This window comes from Pan troglodytes, chromosome 9 (assembly GCF_028858775.2).
Source record: "Pan troglodytes isolate AG18354 chromosome 9, NHGRI_mPanTro3-v2.0_pri, whole genome shotgun sequence".
Taxonomy (NCBI): Eukaryota; Metazoa; Chordata; class Mammalia; order Primates; family Hominidae; genus Pan; species Pan troglodytes.
Window position 1 is genome coordinate 40,636,779 of NC_072407.2, and position 21,153 is coordinate 40,657,931.

Below are 21,153 nucleotides of genomic sequence, written 5' to 3' on the forward strand. Positions count from 1 at the left end.
CATTTCTTTTAATAGCATCATGATATAATTGTCTTCGTCTCTTAATTTAGGATTACTCTTAGATGCTTTCCTCAGCCTAAGTAGATAATCATGAATGTACATGGATTTAGTACAAAGATATTCATTGTTTATAATTTTAAACAGTCAAGAATAAGGAATTGGTTAAATAAACTATCTTACATTTATATAAAGGAGTTATTGATAACTATTAAAATTACATGGAATATTCAGTAACCTAAAAAGAGATACTGCTGGCAAGTTGAGTTATGTACAGTATGATTCCTTTTGGATTTTTATAAGTGCATGGATACATAAAAAATATTAGATAGCCACTGAAAAAACTGTTGTGGCCTTTCTGGCTTGTAGGATTATGAGTGATTTTCATATTTTACTTTTTTCCCTCATAAGTTTTCTAAAATCATCCATACATTGCTTTCATATAAAGAAAAAATCCCTCAAATTTAGAAAAAGATGGGATAGGTCATGTCTAAGAGTCTCACAAATACTGTATTTTATTAACTTTTTAACAGCAACCAAGAACAGTGCTGGATATGTAATAGGCACTCAATAAATATATGTTGAGTGACATAATGTTATCTTTCTATCCAGTTTTAGAAATCACTTTTAACAGTTCAGAGTGCTTAATGCCTCAAGGGTTCGGTTTATAGAGTTCTTTGAAAAGTATTCTTTTTCGTTGGAAGAAACTTTCTCAATATACACAAAATAAACCAGACTTGCTATTGTGGATGTTTTCTAATAGTGCATAACTTCTTATTTCAGAGGATCATGTGTCCACAAGGGGAGTGTTTGGAACTGATTCTTCAGAAAATATTTGTACCTCAGCAAAAGTTACTCATAAAAATGAAGCAGATGACTACCATCTTAGAAATAAAACCATCTTTCTTCATACTTCATCACAATGTTTGGAAGAACAGGTAATACCAACATAGTACATGTATAGAAACAATCTCAGAAGAAAAGAATTCTTCATGAATCAAAAAAAAAGAGACCCTACTAAACACTAGACAGTTATTAGATCTGTAATTCCTAATTCTAGAAGGAGTGCCATTGGGGCACTTTATTGAAAGTCATCATTACATATATTTCATAATGTTGACAGCTATTGTTTATGATGATAACTGGTTATCCCCAATTTTTGTTCAAAAGTTCTTAAGGATCTGCCATCTATAAATTATTGAAATTATTTCTTTTAGCTTGTCTTCTATTTGGGACAAAAGAGTTCCTTTCTATAATTCTCTGTGTAAAATGGGACTTTCTTTCACCTGTCCTAGATTCATCTCTTTCAAACTCAAGATGGAATCGATTATCTTGTTTTTCTCTAAGATTTGGTCAATAAATGTTAGATACTCTTTTTCTAATCTTGAAGACTTTATAGACTCTTCACATTCTCCTCAGCTATGGTTTTTAATTATCAAGGAATTATAGTGGAAACTGTTCTGCTTTTTAAGCCATTTAAGTTTCTAATTTCTGCTTCATCATGTATTCCTTGCAATATTGTGGACAGAATTGTATATTGTGTTTTTTTTCTAACAAGGGAACAAAAATCTCTGTGTTAGAAATATGTTTATATACAGCAGATGCCTATAATTCTTTATTTCCTGAACTTGCTTCCAGAGAGATAATTGTGGGATATGAACTTTTTTCACTCTTTACTGGCAATGACTGACCATTGGGATTATATTATATAGAGAGTCTTTAACCAGCATTTGAGAAACAAAGAATGGTTGAATGACATTGTTTTCTAATAACTTGAAAATGTTGTGTTAGCATTCTCTGATTTGTTCATCAGAGGTTCATTGGGATGGGATAGGAGTGGGGAGTATTCCTATTTTACTCATGAGAAGACTGAGATTAAGTAGTCTATTATAGGTTACACTGTGGATGAGTCTACAGGACAGAAGTAGAATCAGAGCTCCTGAAACCTATTCCCTGACCTCCGCTGTGGCTTACTGAATTTGGTCTGTTATGCTCAGCTAATTAACAAAAACGGGAAGGGGAGTTTTATCATCTGAAGGGCTACAAGATCAGCTTCTTTATTTTCAGTTGTTTCATTTTTCCATCAATATGTGATGGATGAAGGCCAAAAAGTATTTTTTCAGATAGTGATGGATGAAGGCCAAAAAATTGGCAGTTCTTTTCAAGGTGATCTGAATTGGGCAGAAAAGGTGAAGGTAAGGCATGTTTCAATTTTCTTGGCAAAAACCAAAAACACAACAAACAAACTAAAAACACAGGACTCATTTACTGTCCCTTATACAAAGTTGGAGAATTCAGCAGATTTTGTCCTTACAATTTTTTTTTATTAATTGATGTTTGAATATCTTAAACTATTCTTGGTCAGCTGGGTTCTGGATCTTTTTTCCTTAGAGCTTAATAAATGAAAGGGGTGCTTTGATAGAGAAACATGACTCCAGTCCCCCTTAGCATATACCACTAAGTAAATAACAATATAATATGACAGAATTTCAAAATTTAGTAGTGAAACCATTATGTGGAAGATAAATTTTTGCCTTCACTTGGATGCCAGATAATAACTGCAGGTATGTACTTAAAAGCAATGGCAGTACCATTTAAAATTCCTATGTAATAGCTATGGTCTCGCAAGTAGAGCTGGGGGAAGAAAGACCCAGCCTGTCTTTTGAATTCCAATTATGAAATGTAAATTTGTAATTTTATGGTATTTTGTTATGCACATGTTTAGGTCATGAGCATAAAAGGCATTGCAACCTTATTCCTTTACTAGGTCTCATTCATGCCAGTGGTGAGATCATTTTCTTATTTACACTCTTTGATATTCACTTGAGATGAATTAGTTCATGTCTAAATGTTACCATTTTGTTAATCTAAAATGTCTCATTGTCAGCTTGCAGTGGAAAGCAGTATTCCATGTGGAATAGTTTTTCATTGAAATGCTGCTATTGTGTCTGTAAAGGTCATTTGCCCTGCTTTTTACCTTTGAAGTAATTTTCAGTTTTATTTGCTTGAAAGAGAGAACACTTGAGTTTTTGCCCTGCTCACATCTCTTGTGATTTTGTTTTGAATGAACTTTTCTCTCCTGCTTTCTTTAGTTTCTTCTCTCTGGCTCCTCAGAGTGCTATAAGAAAGCACGGTGTTATGACAGTAGCCAGAGCCACCGCCACCATTTGCTTGACAGGCAAAAGCAATAAAATGAAAACAAAACTGAGAAACACTGTTTTCAACTGTCATGGTGGTGGTATATATTCTGGGATAGAATCTGGAACAAAGTCCCTTTTAAAAAACTCTCAGACTGCTTTTTTCCCTTTCAGTGCAGAGGCCTGACTATGGTGCCTACAAAATCCAGGCCAGCTTTCAAATTTACTGCTTCTTTCAGATGTCTCTTGGGAAAGCACAGTGAACACAAAAGCCTTGAGCTGGGACTCAAGAGTTAATGAGAAAAGTGGATTCAGCTGCTCAGTTAGGTGTTGTGGAAGTGGATTCGTTGACTTTTCACTGCAGTTTTTCTTTAGGTCTATTCTGCTTAAAAATTATGTTAATTCTTTTTTTCTAGGTAGATAATTTCCTAGATTTAGAAGATTTGGACATGGATGAAGAGATTAAACCCCAAATGAGTGAGGGTATGCTTTCTATTTCCTTTCTATACTACCTGACCTCTTTCTAGAAACTACAAATAAGGCTTTAGACAGCTTTCCTGTTTTTGGCAATTCTTACCTCCACCTCTCCTAAGACAGGAAAAACTAAAGTTGTGAGCTATTTTTTTCAGTAACAAAAATTTCACCTGAAAGGTCAAAGCTTTTTGAAGATTGTGAAACCTTTGGTCTTAAATGAAATAAAGATGTGCTCTCCCCCTTAACAATTCATCACAGGATTGATTCTTAGGTAACTGTCTCAAGTGGAGCCATTGTAAGTCAACTCTTTGTTTCCTAGAGGTACAGTCTTGTAAACTGAGATTATTTTTGAGGGACACATAAAATACCTATTAATCATAAAATTCATAAAAATATCAGAATTGATCACAAAAATAAGGCTGTCTTGCATGGTATTAAAGGTTACTGAGGCTGAACCAAGTTTCAGTGGACTTGAGTGAACTAATGTCAAGACCTTCCCACATGTAGAATAAGATGCAAAGCCTAGGCTGAAAATCTATGCAGGCTTCAGTGAACTATTCTAAAGAAAATAAAAGAAAATCCATTTTTTTGCTTTTAAAAATATTTATTATGTAAATTAAACCTTTAATACTAAAGATATATTGTAACTGTTTCTTCTGAGGCATTTTTCCACGTGGGCTGGATTGAAAAAGGCTTCATGCTAGTCTGTTGATGTTTATTTAGAGGAAAACTTTTTTCTTTCTAGTTAACATTTCTGGATAGGCATAGGTATTCTTTGTTTCTCGAAGGATGTTTGAAATATGTTCAAAATCAGGAGGTTTTTTTTTTTTTTAAACACTCATTCCTGATTTAACATGCAAGAACATATCAAAGTCAATGCCTAATTTTACAGAAGGGGCAGTTTCCACAGAGGTTTGGTTGTTGATGTTTAACTATTGTTTACTGTCTTTAGGTAGTCATAAACATGTTTTATGGTCATTAGTGTTGGGGGAGGATGGCTTATTTATAATCAGACAGAAGTTAAAGTGACTAGGTAAAGTTGGTTTAGGGATGGTGACTATCTGTACATTGGTTGTATAAACCTCTACTCTAGCTTCTTCAGCTGCTTGAATTTGAGAGGTTTTGGTAATTGGAAGAAATGAACATTTTTATTCTGCTTTCAAACATCACACTACTCCATGAAGGGATTGCTTCTCAAGCACACTATTAACCAGTAGATGTTGCAGATTCTTTAATTACTTATTTGGTTTAAGTGAGATCAGAGGTCTAGAGGGATCACATCCTCCAGGGAGAGGTTCTCTAACTTTAATACACTGAGTGGCTCTGAATTTCTATAATGAGAGCAGCAAAGGGACTCCAGTTGGATTAGAAGGGAGAGCTAAGGACTTGTCAGGAAGCTATATTTGTAGAGGAAGCACACTGTTTTTGGTTTTGGGTGATTTGGGGGAGGGAACCTTGTTAAAAATGCAGATTTCTGGATCTCCCTCCCAATAGAGAATCTAATTCAGAAGGTCTTTGGTGGCATCTGGTGATCTGCATTTTAACCGACACCCCTGATGATTCTAATATAATTAATTCGAGGATAACACGTGGAGACAAATGGTTCTAGTCTGCATGTAATACATATGCAATATAAAATAAATTTCATAAGAGGGCACAAAAGTACATGTTTTGGGTGCTTTTGTGATGGTTTAAATTTTTCACTTCTTGCCAGTATGAGAACTCTGTATATTGACATAAACCAACATAGCCAACAGATCTGATTTTTGTTATGTCAATCTTTTTTTTTTTTTGAGATGGAGTCTCACTCTGTCGCCCAGGCTGGAGTGCAATGGCATGATCTCAGCTCACTGCAACCTCTGCCTCTCAGGTTCAAGCAATTCTCCTGCCTCAGCCTCCCAAGTAGCTGGGATTACAGGTGCATGCTGCCACGCCTGGCTAATTTTTATGTATTTTAGTAGAGATAGGGTTTCACTGTGTTGCCCAGGCTGGTCTTGAACTCCTGAGCTCAGGCAATCCACCTGCCTCGGCCACACCCCACCCTACCCCCCGCCCGAGTGCTAGGATTACAGGTGTGAGCCCCCTCACCCAGCCCGTCAATCTTTTAAATTGCCTTTTTACCTTCTTCAGTATTTTCACATTGTTTTCTTTAAATTTTTTTTTCAAGTTACATTTTTCAATTACCAGATTTATTTTAAAATATTGATAAAAACATCTTACTAGTATGATTTTTCCAGAAATCAGATAACAAGCCTTCTTGTATTTGTGTATAAAAGATTACTGAGGCTGAACCAAGACTTGAATGAACTAGTCAAGACCTTCCCACACATAGAATGATGTGTGAAGCCTATGCTGAAAATCAACCTAGGCTTCAGCAATCTATTCTAATTACTGAAAAGGCCACCAGGGCTTTACAATTTTCATAATGCACAATCTGGGTCATTTAAAGGGAAAAGAAATTAAATAGTTTGTGCCAAGGCGAATTTTAGTTTGGGCCTAATTTGTTTTACACTTCAGGAATGTGAGCAGAAGGCAAATATTTATATCAGATGGGAAATGTGACATTTTAAATAGTAAAGTTGCTTGTATAATTTTGGCAGCTGGGAGGTTTACTGATTAGATTCTGTTGTTATTGTTTAAGCAACAGATTTGCTTGGGGCAACAAGGAAGTGGCTTGCATATTGTTTTTCTACCATTGACTTTATTTGTTCACCCCATTCACTCTCATAAATATTCTCCAAGATTTAGGAGCATGATTCTTTTCTAATATTTGTTTTATCACTTGGCAGCCCAGGTGGAAAGATTGGAGATGGTTTTTCAGTGGAGCCAACTCTATTAAGCAATGCTATTAAGCAGTTTTCTGAGGGTAGCGTCTGCCACAGAGTTTGGTGCACTGTGTTTATTTGGCATCAAGTTAACCTATTCTTCTTTTTTTGAATTTGAGATAAGGTAGTTAACCTGGTGACTGTCACGCCTCAGACAAACTGGCCCATACTTTTACTCAGCACAATTATTGTTTGGATCAGTTATTAGTTATTGTGCTGAGGACATTAGAATAGGAAGATTTTCTGTTCATCTTTATTTTTATGCTTCCTCAGTGGGCCCAGCCCAACCTCTTTTCTGGTCAAGTGCAAGTAGCTCAAGAGACTTTTTTTTTTTTTTTTAATCTACTTCAGAGATTCATACTGTCTTACACACATCTCTTGGTCAGCGGGTGTACTTATGGTGTGGCTGATTGTATTGACTGAGAATGGGCACTGATTCCTGCTCAAAGGTTGGCAGCCTTGTTTGATTTTCATTTTCAGGTTCTCCAATACTGTACTTCTGCCTTAGTCCATTTGTGTTGCTGTAAAAGAATACCTGAGGCTGGGTAAAGAAAAGAGGTTTATTTGGCTCGTGGTTCTGCAGGCTGTGCAAGAAGCATGGAGCCAGCGTGTGCTTCTGGGGAAGCCAAAGGGGAACCACATGTGCAGAAACTGCATGACGAGAGAGGAACCGAGAGAGAGGGAAAGAGGTGCCAGGCTCTTTTCAACAATCAGTTCTTTTGGGAACTAAGAGTGAGAACTCAGCGAAAATTCACTCACTCTGGAGAGAATGGCACCAAGCCATTCCTGAGGGATCCACTCTCAAACCAAGCACCTCCCTCCAGTCCCTACCTCCAACATTGGGGATCAAATTTCAACATAAGACTTGCTGAGGCCAAACAAACCATATCCTAACCATAGCAATGTCTAGTCATTTTTAGTCCATTAATGAGCAAGTGCATACAAATGATCACATCGGTTACCTCTTTTTTGAAAAAAAGTTCATTCCTAATTTGCAACTTTAAGCAGCTTTAGGCCGCCCCTGAACGACTAGGGACTCTTATTCAACAAATATTTAAGAACTGTGGCTGAAATCCTGGTTCCTCAAGTCCTAGGCTACCCTGGTAGTTCTCCAACACCTTTAAATAGTTGATTTTTGTAATTTATCTAGCTTTTCTAGTTGTTGATGGTGGGAGGGTTGGACTGACATTAGCTAGACCAGCAGACTCCTGAAGATGTGGTCTAGGAACCCCTCAGAAACCCTGAGGTTGGCAGGCCATGTGTTGATGTTTGCATTGAAGTTGGAAAAGCAATGCTGGGTGAAGATGCTGGCACCTTAGTGTGAATCAAGTTTATGGCACCAAATTATACTAGCAGTTGTCATCTTCACTGTCATAAATTTATAATCAAAAACAAATGCCAGTTTCCACTGAAAATTTCTTGAAGTAGTAAAAATTATTAATTTTATTACATCTTGATTCTTAAGTATACCTCTTTTTAATGATTTTTGTGTCAAAATAGTAAGTGTTCATAAGGCACTTCTGTTACATACTGAAATACAGTGGTTGTGGAAAAACACTTGGGTGATTGAGTGGTGTGCTGAACTGGTTTATTTTTCTCTTTCATGAATCACCATTTTTACTGGAGTGACTGACAAACTATATTTCTCAAAAATGAATAAAGTGAGCCTGTCTCTTCAAGGCTAATAACTAATAGTATTCATTGCCAACGATAACATTGGCAATGGATCAAGCAAAAATTAGATTTTTAGAGAACTTGTATCTAGTACTGTGAGCTTGACAGCTTCTCAATATTTAAAGGCTTTTCTGGCAAAATTGGTGATATTAACTAATGTGATTTTTATACTGTATAATGAAATATATCAACATTTGGAAGATCTACATAACACAGTGAACCAATATTTTCCAAACGACCAATTAATAATGTTTACAAAATTATACATAGGGGAAAGATCCATTCAGTGTGCAAGATAGACCAATGGATTTTAATGTAGCAGTACAAAAAGTTCACTGACAAGTTTTCAGAATGCTCATGGAAAATAACCTTTGAAAAACTCTATGATTTTTCAGATCGTGGTGTAGTATCAAAGAAAAATATCCACAACTATATAAAAAGACTATTAAAATACTCCTCCCCTTTCCAACTACCTATCTGTATGAGTCTGGATTTTCTTTACTTCAACTAAAACAGCGTATTTCAAAAATTGAATGCAGAAACAAATAGGGAATCCAACTTTCTTCTGTTCAGCCAGATATTATAACAGATTTGAAAAAATGTAAAATAATGCTTCTCAATATTTTCTATTTTTAGAAAATAGATTTTTAATAAAAATACTTATTTTAATATGTAATTTGATTATTTGTAATGATTCCAATATACAAATATTGGAACACTTGTCAGTTTTAATTCCTGATGTGGTGAGTGTTGATAGACATAACCCATATAAACAAAAGCTCTTTGAGATCTTCAATCATTTTTAAGAATAAGAACTACTGACAAGACTATCATAGCTGGAAGCTCTATTTAGAACTTGCCTGTTCTCATTGGTTTCAAAGAACATCTTTATTTCTGCCTTCATTTCGTTATGTACCCAGTAGTCATTCAGGAGCAGGTTGTTCAGTTTCCATGTAGTTGAGCGGTTTTGAGTGAGTTTCTTAATCCTGAGTTCTAGTTTGATTGCACTGTGGTCAGAGAGACAGTTTGTTATAATTTCTGTTCTTTTACATTTGCTGAGGAGTGCTTTACTTCCAACTATGTGATCAGTTTTGGAATAGGTGTGGTGTGGTGCTGAAAAGAATGTATACTCTGTTGATTTGGGGTGGAGAGTTCTGTAGATGTCTATTAGGTCCACTTGGTGCAGAGCTGAGTTCAATTCCTGGATATCTTTTTTAACTTCCTGTCTTGTTGATCTGTCTATTGTTGACAGTGGGGTGTTAAAGTCTCCCATTATTATTGTGTGGGAGTCTAAGTCTCTTTGTAGGTCTCTAAGGACTTGCTTTATGAATCTGGGTGCTCCTGTATTGGGTGCATATGTATTTAAGATAGTTAGCTCTTCTTGTTGAATTGATCCCTTTACCACTATGTAATGGCCTTCTTTGTCTCTTTTGATCTTGTTGGTTTAAAGTCTGTTTTATCAGAGACTAGGATAAAATTGATAGACTGCTAGCAAGACTAATAAAGAAGAAAAGAGAGAAGAATCAAATAGACGCAATAAAAAATGATAAAGGGGATATCACCACCGATCCCACAGAAATACAAACTACCATCAGAGAATACTATAAACACCTCTACGCAAATAAACTAGAAAATCTAGAAGAAATGAATAAATTCCTGGACACATACACCCTTTCAAGACTAAACCAGGAAGAAGTCGAATCCCTGAATAGACCAATAACAGGCTCTGAAATTGAGGCAATAATTAATAGCCTACCAACCAAAAAAAGCCCAGGAACAGACAGATTCACAGCCAAATTCTACCAGAGGTACATAGAGGAGCTGGTACCATTCCTTCTGAAACTATTCCAATCAATAGAAAAAGAGGGAATCCTCCCTAAGTCATTTTATGAGACCAGCATCATCCTGATACCAAAGCCTGGCAGAGACACAACAAAGAAAAGAGAATTTTAGACCAATATCCCTGATGAACATCGATGCAAAAATCCTCAATAAAATACTGGCAAACCAAATCCAGCAGCACATCAAAAAGCTTATCCACCATGATCAAGTGGGCTTCATCCCTGGCATGCAAGGCTGGTTCAACATACGCAAATCAATAAACGTAATCCAGCATATGAACAGAACCAAAGACAAAAACCACATGGTTATCTCAATAGATGCAGAAAAGGCCTTTGACAAAATTCAACAGCCCTTCATGCTAAAAACTCTCAATAAATTAAGTATTGATGGGACATATCTCAAAATAATAAGAGCTACTTATGACAAACCCACAGCCAATATCATACTGAATGGGCAAAAACTGGAAGCATTCCCTTTGAAAACTGGCACAAGATAGGGATGCCCTCTTTCACCACTCCTATTCAACATAGTGTTGGAAGTTCTGGCCAGGGCAATCAGGCAGGAGAAAGAAATAAAGGGTATTCAATTAGGAAGAGAGGAAGTCAAATTGTCCCTGTTTGCAGATTATATGAGTGTATATTTAGAAAACCCCATCGTCTCAGCCCAAAATCTCCTTAAGCTGATAAGTAACTTCAGCAAAGTCTCAGGATACAAAATCAATGTGCAAAAATCACAAGCATTCTTATACACCAATAACTGACAGCCAAATCAAGAGTGAACTCCCATTCACAATTGCTTCAAAGAGAGTAAAATACCTAGGAATCCAACTTACAAGGGATGTGAAGGACCTCTTCAAGGAGAACTACAAACCAACTGCTCAATGAAATAAAAGAGGACACAAACAAATGGACGAACATTCCATGCTCACGGATAGGAAGAATCAATATCATGAAAATGGCCATACTGCTCAAGGTAATTTATAGATTCAATGCCATCCCCATCAAGCTACCAATGACTTTCTTCACAGAATTGGAAAAAACTACTTTAAAGTTCATATGGAACCAAAAAAGAGCCTGCATTGCCAAGACAATCCTAAGCCAAAAGAACAAAGCTGGAGGCATCATGCTACCTGACTTCAAACTATAGTACAAGGCTACAGTAACCAAAACAGCATGGTACTGGTACCAAAACAGAGATATAGACCAATGGAACAGAACAGAGCCCTCAGAAATAATACCATGCATCTACAACCATCTGATCTTTGACAAACTTAACTAAAACAAGAGATGGGGAAAAGATTCCCTATTTAATAAATGGTGCTGGGAAAACTGGCTAGCCATATGTAGAAAGCTGAAACTGGATCCCTTCCTTACACCTTATACAAAATTTAATTCAAGATGGATTAAAGACTTAAATATAAACCATAAAGACTTAAATAAAACCATAAAAACCCTAGAAGAAAACCTAGGCAATACCATTGAGGACACAGGCATGGGCAAGGACTTCATGACTAAAACACCAAAAGCAATGGCAACAAAAGCCAAAATTGACAAGTGGAATCTAATTAAACTAAAGAGCTTCTGCACAGCCAAAGAAACTACCATCAGAGTGAACAGGCAACCTACAGAATGAGAGAAAATTTTTGCAATCTACTCATCTGACAAAGGGCTAATATCCAGAATCTATAAATAACTCAAACAAGAAAAAAACAAACAACCCCATCAAAAAGTGAGCAAAGGATATGAACAGACACTTCTCAAAAGAAGACATTTGTGCAGCCAACGGGCACATGAAAAAATGCTCATCATCACTGGCTATCAGAGAAATGCAAATCAAAACCACAATGAGATACCATCTCACACCAGTTAGAATGGTGATCATTAAAAAGTCAGGAAACAACAGGTGCTGGAGAGGATGTGGAGAAATAGGAACACTTTTACACTGTTGGTGGGACTGTAAACTAGTTCAACTATTGCGGAAGACAATGTGGCAACTCCTCAAGGATCTAGAACTAGAAATACCATTTGACCCAGCTATCCCATTACTGGGTATATACCCAAAGGATTATAAATCATGCTGCTATAAAGACACATGCACACGTATGTTCATTGTGGCACTATTCACAATAGCAAAGAGTTGGAACCAACCCAAATGTCCAACAATGATAGACTGGATGAAGAAAATGTGGCACATATACACCATGGAATAGTATGCAGCCATAAAAAAGGATGAGTTCATGTCCTTTGCAGGGACATGGATGAAGCTGGAAACCATCATTCTCAGCAAACTATCGTAAGGACAAAAAAACCAAGCACTGCATGTTCTCACTCATAGGTGGGAATTGAACAATGAGAACACTTGGACACAGGAAGGGGAACATCACACACTGGAGTCTGTTGTGGGGTGGGGGGAGGGGGAGGGATAGCATTAGGAGATATACCTAATGTAAATGATAGGTTAATGGGTGCAGCACACCAACATGGCACATGTATACATATGTAACAAACCTGCACGTTGTGCACATGTACCCTAGAATTTAAAGTATAATAATAATAATTAAAAAAAGAAGTGGCCTGGACGGCTAAAGGGTTTTTTATCTATATCCTTTTTTATTAGGATGCGCAAACTTTCAGGAAATGTTGGCCATTTTATGTGGTAACAAATGAACAGACTGGTTAATTTTATAAATATGCCAGGCAGATTAAATATTATTGTATATAAATTTTCAGATGTCAAGTAGATTGCTCACTTTGTACCAGTGTGTTAGATTACATGGCTGTAGTCTTTGACTTGCTGATCATTGACAAAATACAGAGACAAATGGCATGAATAGCTACTTTTTAAATAGTAGAATTTCTAAACATGTGGTTGAGAAAGAAGAGATTAAAATACTTCAACTAGTCTTGCTGTCCAACCTCAAGATTCATTTTTGAAAGTGGCCCTGATTCTATGATGCCAAGATGGTTGCATTTCATTAAGATGAAAACAAAGCCTTTGATTGTTTTAGAAACAACACCTATATGATCAGATTAAGTCTCTTCAAGCATTTCTGTTTCAGAAAGTTATACAGAGAACTTCAGAAATTTCATTTCCTACCATGAGTGAATACAGTATTTTTTTTCTCCTGAGAGAATATGAGTATATATATATAACCCACCCACGATTGTAAAAGGCTAAATGATTGCAGTAGTTTTCTTTATAACATATGCCTTGCCAGGCTCTTTTCATTCATATTGTTTTTGCCCTTTTATAAATCTGTCATCTTTAGAGTTAGAGCCATTCAATTTTTTCTTGATTATTCTTTGATTGATTTTATATATGAAAGTCTTATTCCTGTAATGTTTAGTTTTTGAGGGTAAGGGCTATAGTCATTTTACATCATCCACAACATCTTACTGGCAGGCAGACTCGATACTTGCTGTTGAGTTTAAAAGTTGAGGTGTACAAAATTCATTTTCTATCTCCAAGTATTTGTTGGGAATTCACTATGTGTAAGGTGCTATGTTAGGCACTAATAGATATGCATTGGTGCATTTCGCTTTTACTCTGAAGAAACAAATGACAAGAATTTAAGACGTGGAGAAAACTGAGTCTTGTTATTTTGAAAGAATTGTTCCCATGGCAGTAGAATTATTATGAAAGAAACCATTTTTGTTGAAAATCCTACCTTCTTGGCAAATAGATTAGAGAAGTGAAGTTTCAGTAAAGAAATTGCAGAGTTGTCCTCCTCACTGCACAATACTGTCAGCCAGAACGATGATTTTAAATAGCTCTGAAAGCAGAATTGATTTTGATTTCACATTTGAACTGACGTTTGCGCTGTCAGCTAATGGGTCAGGTAGATAATGGTTTTCATGTCGAGAGGCCCAAGCCTGTCTCTTGCTGCTTTCCTTGTTGGTGGGTCCCTCACCAGATTTCTACCAGTCCTAGGCTGTTACACAAGGACGCTCAGTGAGGGAGTTTGGCTTTGAACTCATAAATAGGTGCATTAGAAAACCAGTCTTCCCACCAACCTCATTGAATTTTAAAATGTTGTTTCTCTGGGTGTGAAATGTTTGGGAAATGTACTTAATGTTGCCTAACCATGCTAATGTGTTATAGTAGTGACATTTGTTGGTTCTAAGTTTGAGTGTTTAATTTGATCCAGTAAAATAAAATATGTAACGAAAATGCTTATTTAAAGAAAGTTCGTCATGTGACATCGTAGGATAAGAGCATGGGCTCTGTAGATAGACTGCCCAGCTCTGCCCTTTTTAGCTGTGGGATATTGAGTGAGGCTACTGTCTGTTAGCTCATTGTCTGTAAAATGGGAAATAATAGAGCTTTGGGAGTATTAGCTGAGCTAAAGCATATAAAATGATGAGTATGTAAGTGTTGGCTATTATTATTGTTTTTATTTCTGCTAATTAATGAAATCATAGTCTAAGATTTCAGTAATTAGTCATAGCAGAATTACCTTCTTTGCCATTTCCTCTCCACAATTCTGTTTCCAGGCTGTCTGTGTTCTCTGTTGCTGGAGTCATAAGAATTTTGTAATTATATTTTTTTTGTGAAGGGGATATCTATAGTGTTGAGGGATTCATTTCAAATAAGTTTCAGTTTTTGAATATCAATACCTGCTCAATTATCTCCCTATACATGCTGCCATTTGCAGCAGTCAAGTCATGCCTGTTATTAATTAATCACTTCCACTGAGAAGTTAATTAGTGCCTTAATTAGGATCATCTTTGAGAAGTAGGCAGCATCATCCAGAGTCGGCTCCAAGTTATTGGCTAGCTCCAGCAAGCCCTTCTGGTCCTATGAAAACAGGCTGAGGAGGAAACCTGTTCTGCTTCTAATTGTTTTTTTGTCCTCCTTAAAGAAAGCTGTGGAAGATCATCAGTTGTCTGTGATGCATCCATGTACTATCATACATGCAAAAATCAGGAGACATATCTGCTTATAATGGATCAATCAGAAAACCAAGATGGGTTATTGAATTCTTGAGATTGTGCTTAACAAGCAGGAAACACGTTGCTGTTGTTCTTTGCAAGTGTTGAAAATTAGACCATGCATTCTGAATATGACAGAGTATTTCATTTTTCTGCTGAAAGTTAAAGTACTTTCCTTCTGGCATTACTGTTTTTTAATATATATTTTTGAAATATTGCCATATTGTTACAGGATGAAATCAGTTCTCCATTTTCTTTCTCTTTATCCCTCCAGGAAAATATGGGAAAATGAAGCAAAAGTAACATCTTATCACCTTATTTTCATATAAAAGTAGAAATTGAGTTGAGAATAAAAGGGACAGTCAGGTTACTCCAAAAACAGTACTCCTCCAGACATTTTGGGGGGACTCTTACATTTGCAAGGATAAAATAAAAATAAATGCACTAATGGCTTCTATTATGAGGAAAGGGCAATCCCTTGAGTCCAGTTCCCAAAGGAGGACAGGCATTGTGAAATGGATCTACTTTACATGAGCATATTTGCTTCATTTTCTTCGACTTCTGGGCATTTAAATGATTTAGGTAAATTGTGAACTTTGCAAAAGGCTCAATTGAAATGTTTTGTATCCAACAGATTTGCTGCTGCTTCCAGGAGAAGTGGAGCAGGATGTAAGCACCAGCATTCCTTCCTGTATCCCTTTTGTGGCCCAGCCTCCTACCTGTGAAGTGAAGCCAAAGCCCACTGTAAAAAGAATGGACAAACAGACGGAAGAGGTACTCCACAGGGAATTCAGTCATTCTCCACACTGCCTTGATTTTGTAATTCATCCCTTCAAAGAAATGCTGTATGCTTCTGTATTTTTCTAAGATTTGGGAAAATATAAAATTCAAGTTGCTTAATTGGTCTCTCTCACAGCCATCTATCTCAAATGCATACATTTCTTTTTAAACACATAGAGCAATTATGTTTTTATGTGGAAACCATTTTTGTTTTACAATGTATGCCATGCTACAGATCAGTGCTACCCAAGGACTACACAATAGAAAGGACGGACAGTTTTCTTACCCTTTTTAGTTTGAACTGGCCGTTTTTATTATTACTGATAAGGTTCTATAAACTTTTGAATTAGTTGAGGTAAGGCCAGGCTGCTATAACAGAGAATCCTAATAATAATTCAATGGCTGAAAAGAGATAGATGTTTATTTCTCTTATTTACAGCCTATATAGAGCCCTTAAAATGAGCAGGTGGCTCCTTTTTGGGGGGTCATCAGGGACCCAGGTTCCTTCTTTCTGGATGTCCATTATATTTTAGGACATTGTCCTCACCTGCGTGTTCCAGGTCAGGTCATCATCATACCTGGAGGGAGGAGAGAAGAACATGGCGGCAGCATGTTTCCCCAAGGCTTAGGACTCAGGGTCCTTAATTTCAGCTCACATTCCATTGGTGACCACTTAGTCACATGTTCATACTGGCCACAGGGGAGGCTGAGAAATGTCACCTAGAGATGAAAATGGAATCTATGCCATATATTTACTCTTGCAAATGTGCAACTTGAAAGTCATCTTTAGCTATCATTTTGCAGCTCTTCTACATATGCTTAATAAACATGTATCAATAGAGGCTGTTGCTAGCGCTGGTAGTGACCTTTCTCACCCTCCTTACTGGAACACAAAGCAGGATCAGGCACAAGAAGTTGTTAAGGGCTCTTTATTATTGCTTTCTAACAAAATCCTTAGGATCTTTTTGGATTATTTAATCATGAGGTACTAGTCTTGTTACTAAAAGATATTCTGTTATAGAATTAGCCATTCAGTCAGAAATAATCCACACATTTCAGTTTTAAATTGCCACTTTCTAATAAGTACTTTTGTTCACTGACATCATGAAAGTATATCCAGGATGCGTGCAGTCTTATATTAAACTCCCAAATTGATTACTGGCTAAACTGGTAGGGACAGCCACTTTTCAATATGCTTTTTGAATTATAGATTGCTTTATCTGAGTTGTAAAAAGCTAAAATTATAAGGCTATTTCTAGAAGGACTCAATTTCTTTTTTAAGATTTGTTCATGCTGTTGACTTCACTTGTGGCCATAAAAGTTATTGGACCAGCCAGTAGACATGGCACCTAGTACTTTTATAGAAATACAATTTTATTTCAGTACAATTTGAGAATATATATAATCTAGTACAATTATAGAAATTTTTACAAAGTGGTTTTAATTAATGGGTTAAAAAAACTGAATGATTTCTGGAATCTATCAAATAGCAGTATAAATCAAGTTGAGACCCCATATATGGTGGTATATTTAAGAGGAATATAAATTTCCTACCAGACATGTGGACATTTTAAAATGTTGGAATCAAAATGATACAAGCCACAGATGAACAACTTCTGCTGTTTTTTGAATATCTGAAGTAACATCTTGGTTGGGAATTTTTATTTCTAATTACTATTTTTTAGAGTAACTTTTCACAACCGTCTAGAATCACAATACAGGTTGAACATTCCTAATGGGAAAATCCAAAATGCTCCAAAATTTGAAACTTTTTGAGGGCTGACATGATGCTCAAAGGCAATGCTCATTGGAGCATTATGGATTTCAGATTTGGGGATTAGGGATGCTCAACTCGTATATATTCTGCAACCCTTCCAAAATCTGAAATCCAAAACACTTCATCCCAAGCATTTTGGAGAAGAGATATTCAACCTGTACTGTACCAACATTGCCTTGGTTTGATAACATTCATCTTATTTTAAAGCACCCAGTGCTAGCAAAAGAACATAATCATTAGTTTATAGCAAATGGGTCCTGAAGGGCTTACTGAAAGGCCATTTTGGGATTAGAGATGATGGTTTCTTTCTGTGATTTCAATCTGAAAAGCTGAAAATGTATTCTGGATGTCCTTCCTAACTTTCTCTTAATTGCCTATTAAGATTCCATCAACTTTCTGATATGAATTGGACCAACTCAATGTTTTACCTAATTTTGCTTTTTTTATTTTAAAATTAACATATAATAATTGTGTGTATTTATGGGGTGTAGTGTGGTATTTTGGTACATATATATGTGTATGATCAAATCAGGGTAATTAGCATATCCATCACTTCAAACATTTAACATTTATTTGGTTCAGATTTTTTCCCTAATTTTACCACTGGTTCTTTTTTTTTTTTTCAAAAAAATATATATTTTTATTATACTTTAAGTTCTAGGGTACATGTGCACAATGTGCAGGTTTGTTACATATGTATACATGTGCCATGTTGGTGTGCTGCACCCATTAACTTGTCATTTACATTAGGCATATCTCCTAATACTATCCCTCTCCCCTTCCCCCACCCCACAACAGGCCCTGGTGTGTGATGTTCCCCTTCCTGTGTCCAAGTGTTCTCATTGTTCAATTCCCACCTATGAGTGAGAACATGCGGTGTTTGGTTTTTTGTCCTTGTGATAGTTTGCTGAGAATGATGGTTTCCAGCTTCATCCATGTCCCTACAAAGGACATGAACTCATCATTTTTTATGGCTGCATAGTATTCCATGGTGTATATGTGCCACATTTTCTTAATCCAGTCTATCATTGATGGACACTTGGGCTGGTTCCAACAATTTGCTATTGTGAATAATGCCGCAATAAACATACATGTGCATGTGTCTTTATAGCAGCATGATTTATAATCCTTTGGGTATATACCCAGTAGTGGGATGGCTGGGTCAAATGGTATTTCTAGTTCTAGATTGCTGAGGAGTCGCCACACTGTCTTCCACAATGGTTGAACTAGTTTACAGTCCCACCAACAGTGTAAAAGTGTTCCTGTTTCTCCACATCCTCTCCAGCATCTGTTGTTTCCTGACTTTTTAATGATCGCCATTCTAACTCGTGTGAGATGGTATCTCATTGTGGTTTTGATTTGCATTTCTCTGATGGCCAGTGATAATGAGCATTTTTTCATGTGTCTGTTGGCTGCATAAATGTCTTCTTTTGAGAAGTGTCTGTTCATATCCTTCACCCACTTGTTGATGGGGTTGTTTTTTTCTTGTAAATTTGTTTAAGTTCTTTGCAGATTCTAGATATTAGCCCTTTGTCAGATGAGTAGATTGCAAAAATTTTTTCCCATTCTGTAGGTTGCCTGTTCACTCTGAGGGTAGTTTCTTTTGCTGTGCAGAAGCTCTTTAGTTTAATTAGATCCCATTTGTCAATTTTGGCTTTTGTTGCCATTGCTTTTGGTGTTTTAGACATGAAGTCCTTGCCCATGCCTATGTCCTAGGTTTTCTTCTAGGGTTTTTATGGTTTTAGGTCTAATGTTTAAATCTTTAATCCATCTTGAATTAATTTTTGAATAAGGTGTAAGGAAGGGATCCAGTTTCAGCTTTCTACATATGGCTAGCCAGTTTTCCCAGCACCATTTATTAAATAGGGAATCCTTTCCCCATCTCTTGTTTTTGTCAGGTTTGTCAAAGATGAGATGGTTGTAGATGTGTGGTATTATTTCTGAGGGCTCTGTTCTGTTCCATTGGTCTATATCTCTGTTTTGGTACCAGTACCATGCTGTTTTGGTTACTGTAGCCTTCTACTGTAGTTTGAAGTCAGGTAGCATGATGCCTCCAGCTTTGTTCTTTTGGCTTAGGATTGTCTTGGCAATGCAGGCTCTTTTTTGGTTCCATATGAACTTTAAAGTAGTTTTTTCCAATTCTATGAAGAAAGTCATTGGTAGCTTGATGGGGATGGCATTGAATCTATAAGTTACCTTGAGCAGTATGGCCATTTTCATGATATTGATTCTTCCTATCCATGAACATGGAATGTTCTTCCATTTGTTTGTGTTCTCTTTTATTTCGTTGAGCAGTGGTTTGTAGTTCTCCTTGAAGAGGTCCTTCACATCCCTTGTAAGTTGGATTCCTAGGTATTTTATTCTCTTTGAAGCAATTGTGAATGGGAGTTCACTCTTGATTTGGCTGTCAGTTATTGGTGTATAAGAATGCTTGTGATTTTTGCACATTGATTTTGTATCCTGAGACTTTGCTGAAGTTACTTATCAGCTTAAGGAGATTTTGGGCTGAGACGATGGGGTTTTCTAAATATACACTCATATAATCTGCAAACAGGGACAATTTGACTTCCTCTCTTCCTAATTGAATACCCTTTATTTCTTTCTCCTGCCTGATTGCCCTGGCCAGAACTTCCAACACTATGTTGAATAGGAGTGGTGAAAGAGGGCATCCCTATCTTGTGCCAGTTTTCAAAGGGAATGCTTCCAGTTTTTGCCCATTCAGTATGATATTGGCTGTGGGTTTGTCATAAGTAGCTCTTATTATTTTGAGATATGTCCCATCAATACTTAATTTATTGAGAGTTTTTAGCATGAAGGGCTGTTGAATTTTGTCAAAGGCCTTTTCTGCATCTATTGAGATAATCATGATTTTACCATTGGTTCTACACACATACATAATTGCATATAGAATTATGTGTATAGAATTACCTTGCCTTAGTTACTTTATTTTGATGAACTTTGGAAGTTTGAAGCTGCTTCAAGCTGCTTTGTTCTGTAGACAGAACAAAGAGAGTTGTTATTAGGAGGATGAAAATTTGTGATACCCACCCTCTCCCCGTGAAAACTGTAGAAGAGGTCATAGAAGAAACTTGTGTGGTATTTTAATAGGAGCTCTCCTGTTTTTCCAATTCATAATAGGACTCTAAAAATTTTCACCTATAAAGACAGTTTATTTACCATATTACTTTGTATAGTAGCCTACAGCTAAATGCCACCATTATTGATGTAAGCATTAGTTCTATTTTCTTTAATTTGCCTATGTGGTACTATGAATGAAAACAATCTCTCCATCAACAGTGTCTCTGTTAGAATAAGTCACATGAGCAATTTTAAGGGGACTCAAAGTTTTCCAATATCGTACAAATTTTATTCCCTGAGAGGCTACAAAAAGGTTTCAATTAGATTTGAAATTAGACACCTGAAATCCACATATTTCTTTCAGCTCCTTAGGCAAAAATAACAAGTTAATAACTTAATTCATGGTTGTTTTTGTTTAGCAGAAGGGGACTTGGTGTTCCATTGCACAAAGTCTTTACTGAAATAAATCATAATTTCAGTTTGTAATCTAAAAACCTTGGCATCTTATAGCTTTGAACTCTAACACAAACTGAACTTGAAAGAAGAGAATTTCCAAAGTATGCCACAATAGCCAATAACTGAAATATATACATAGAAATGCAACCTTTCCGTATTTGAAAAGCTGTCATTTAGAAGAC

General features: G+C 36.3%; 1 protein-coding gene across 9 annotated transcripts in view; it reads left to right on the forward strand.

Moving 5' to 3' along the window:
* Window positions 1-21,153, forward strand: part of IFTAP (intraflagellar transport associated protein) — a 62,891-nt gene that overhangs the window by 36,132 nt on the left and 5,606 nt on the right. For 6 of the 9 annotated variants that reach the window (XM_024347040.3, XM_024347042.3, XM_024347044.3 and 3 more), the window contains 3 exons: window positions 781-935; window positions 3,551-3,617; window positions 15,515-15,654. In XM_024347040.3, the coding sequence (XP_024202808.3) occupies window positions 781-935; window positions 3,551-3,617; window positions 15,515-15,654 (362 nt within the window). The remainder of the gene's footprint in view (window positions 1-780; window positions 936-3,550; window positions 3,618-15,514; window positions 15,655-21,153) is intronic. The other 3 variants (XM_024347045.3, XM_024347046.3, XM_024347047.3) reach the window with 1 other exon arrangement.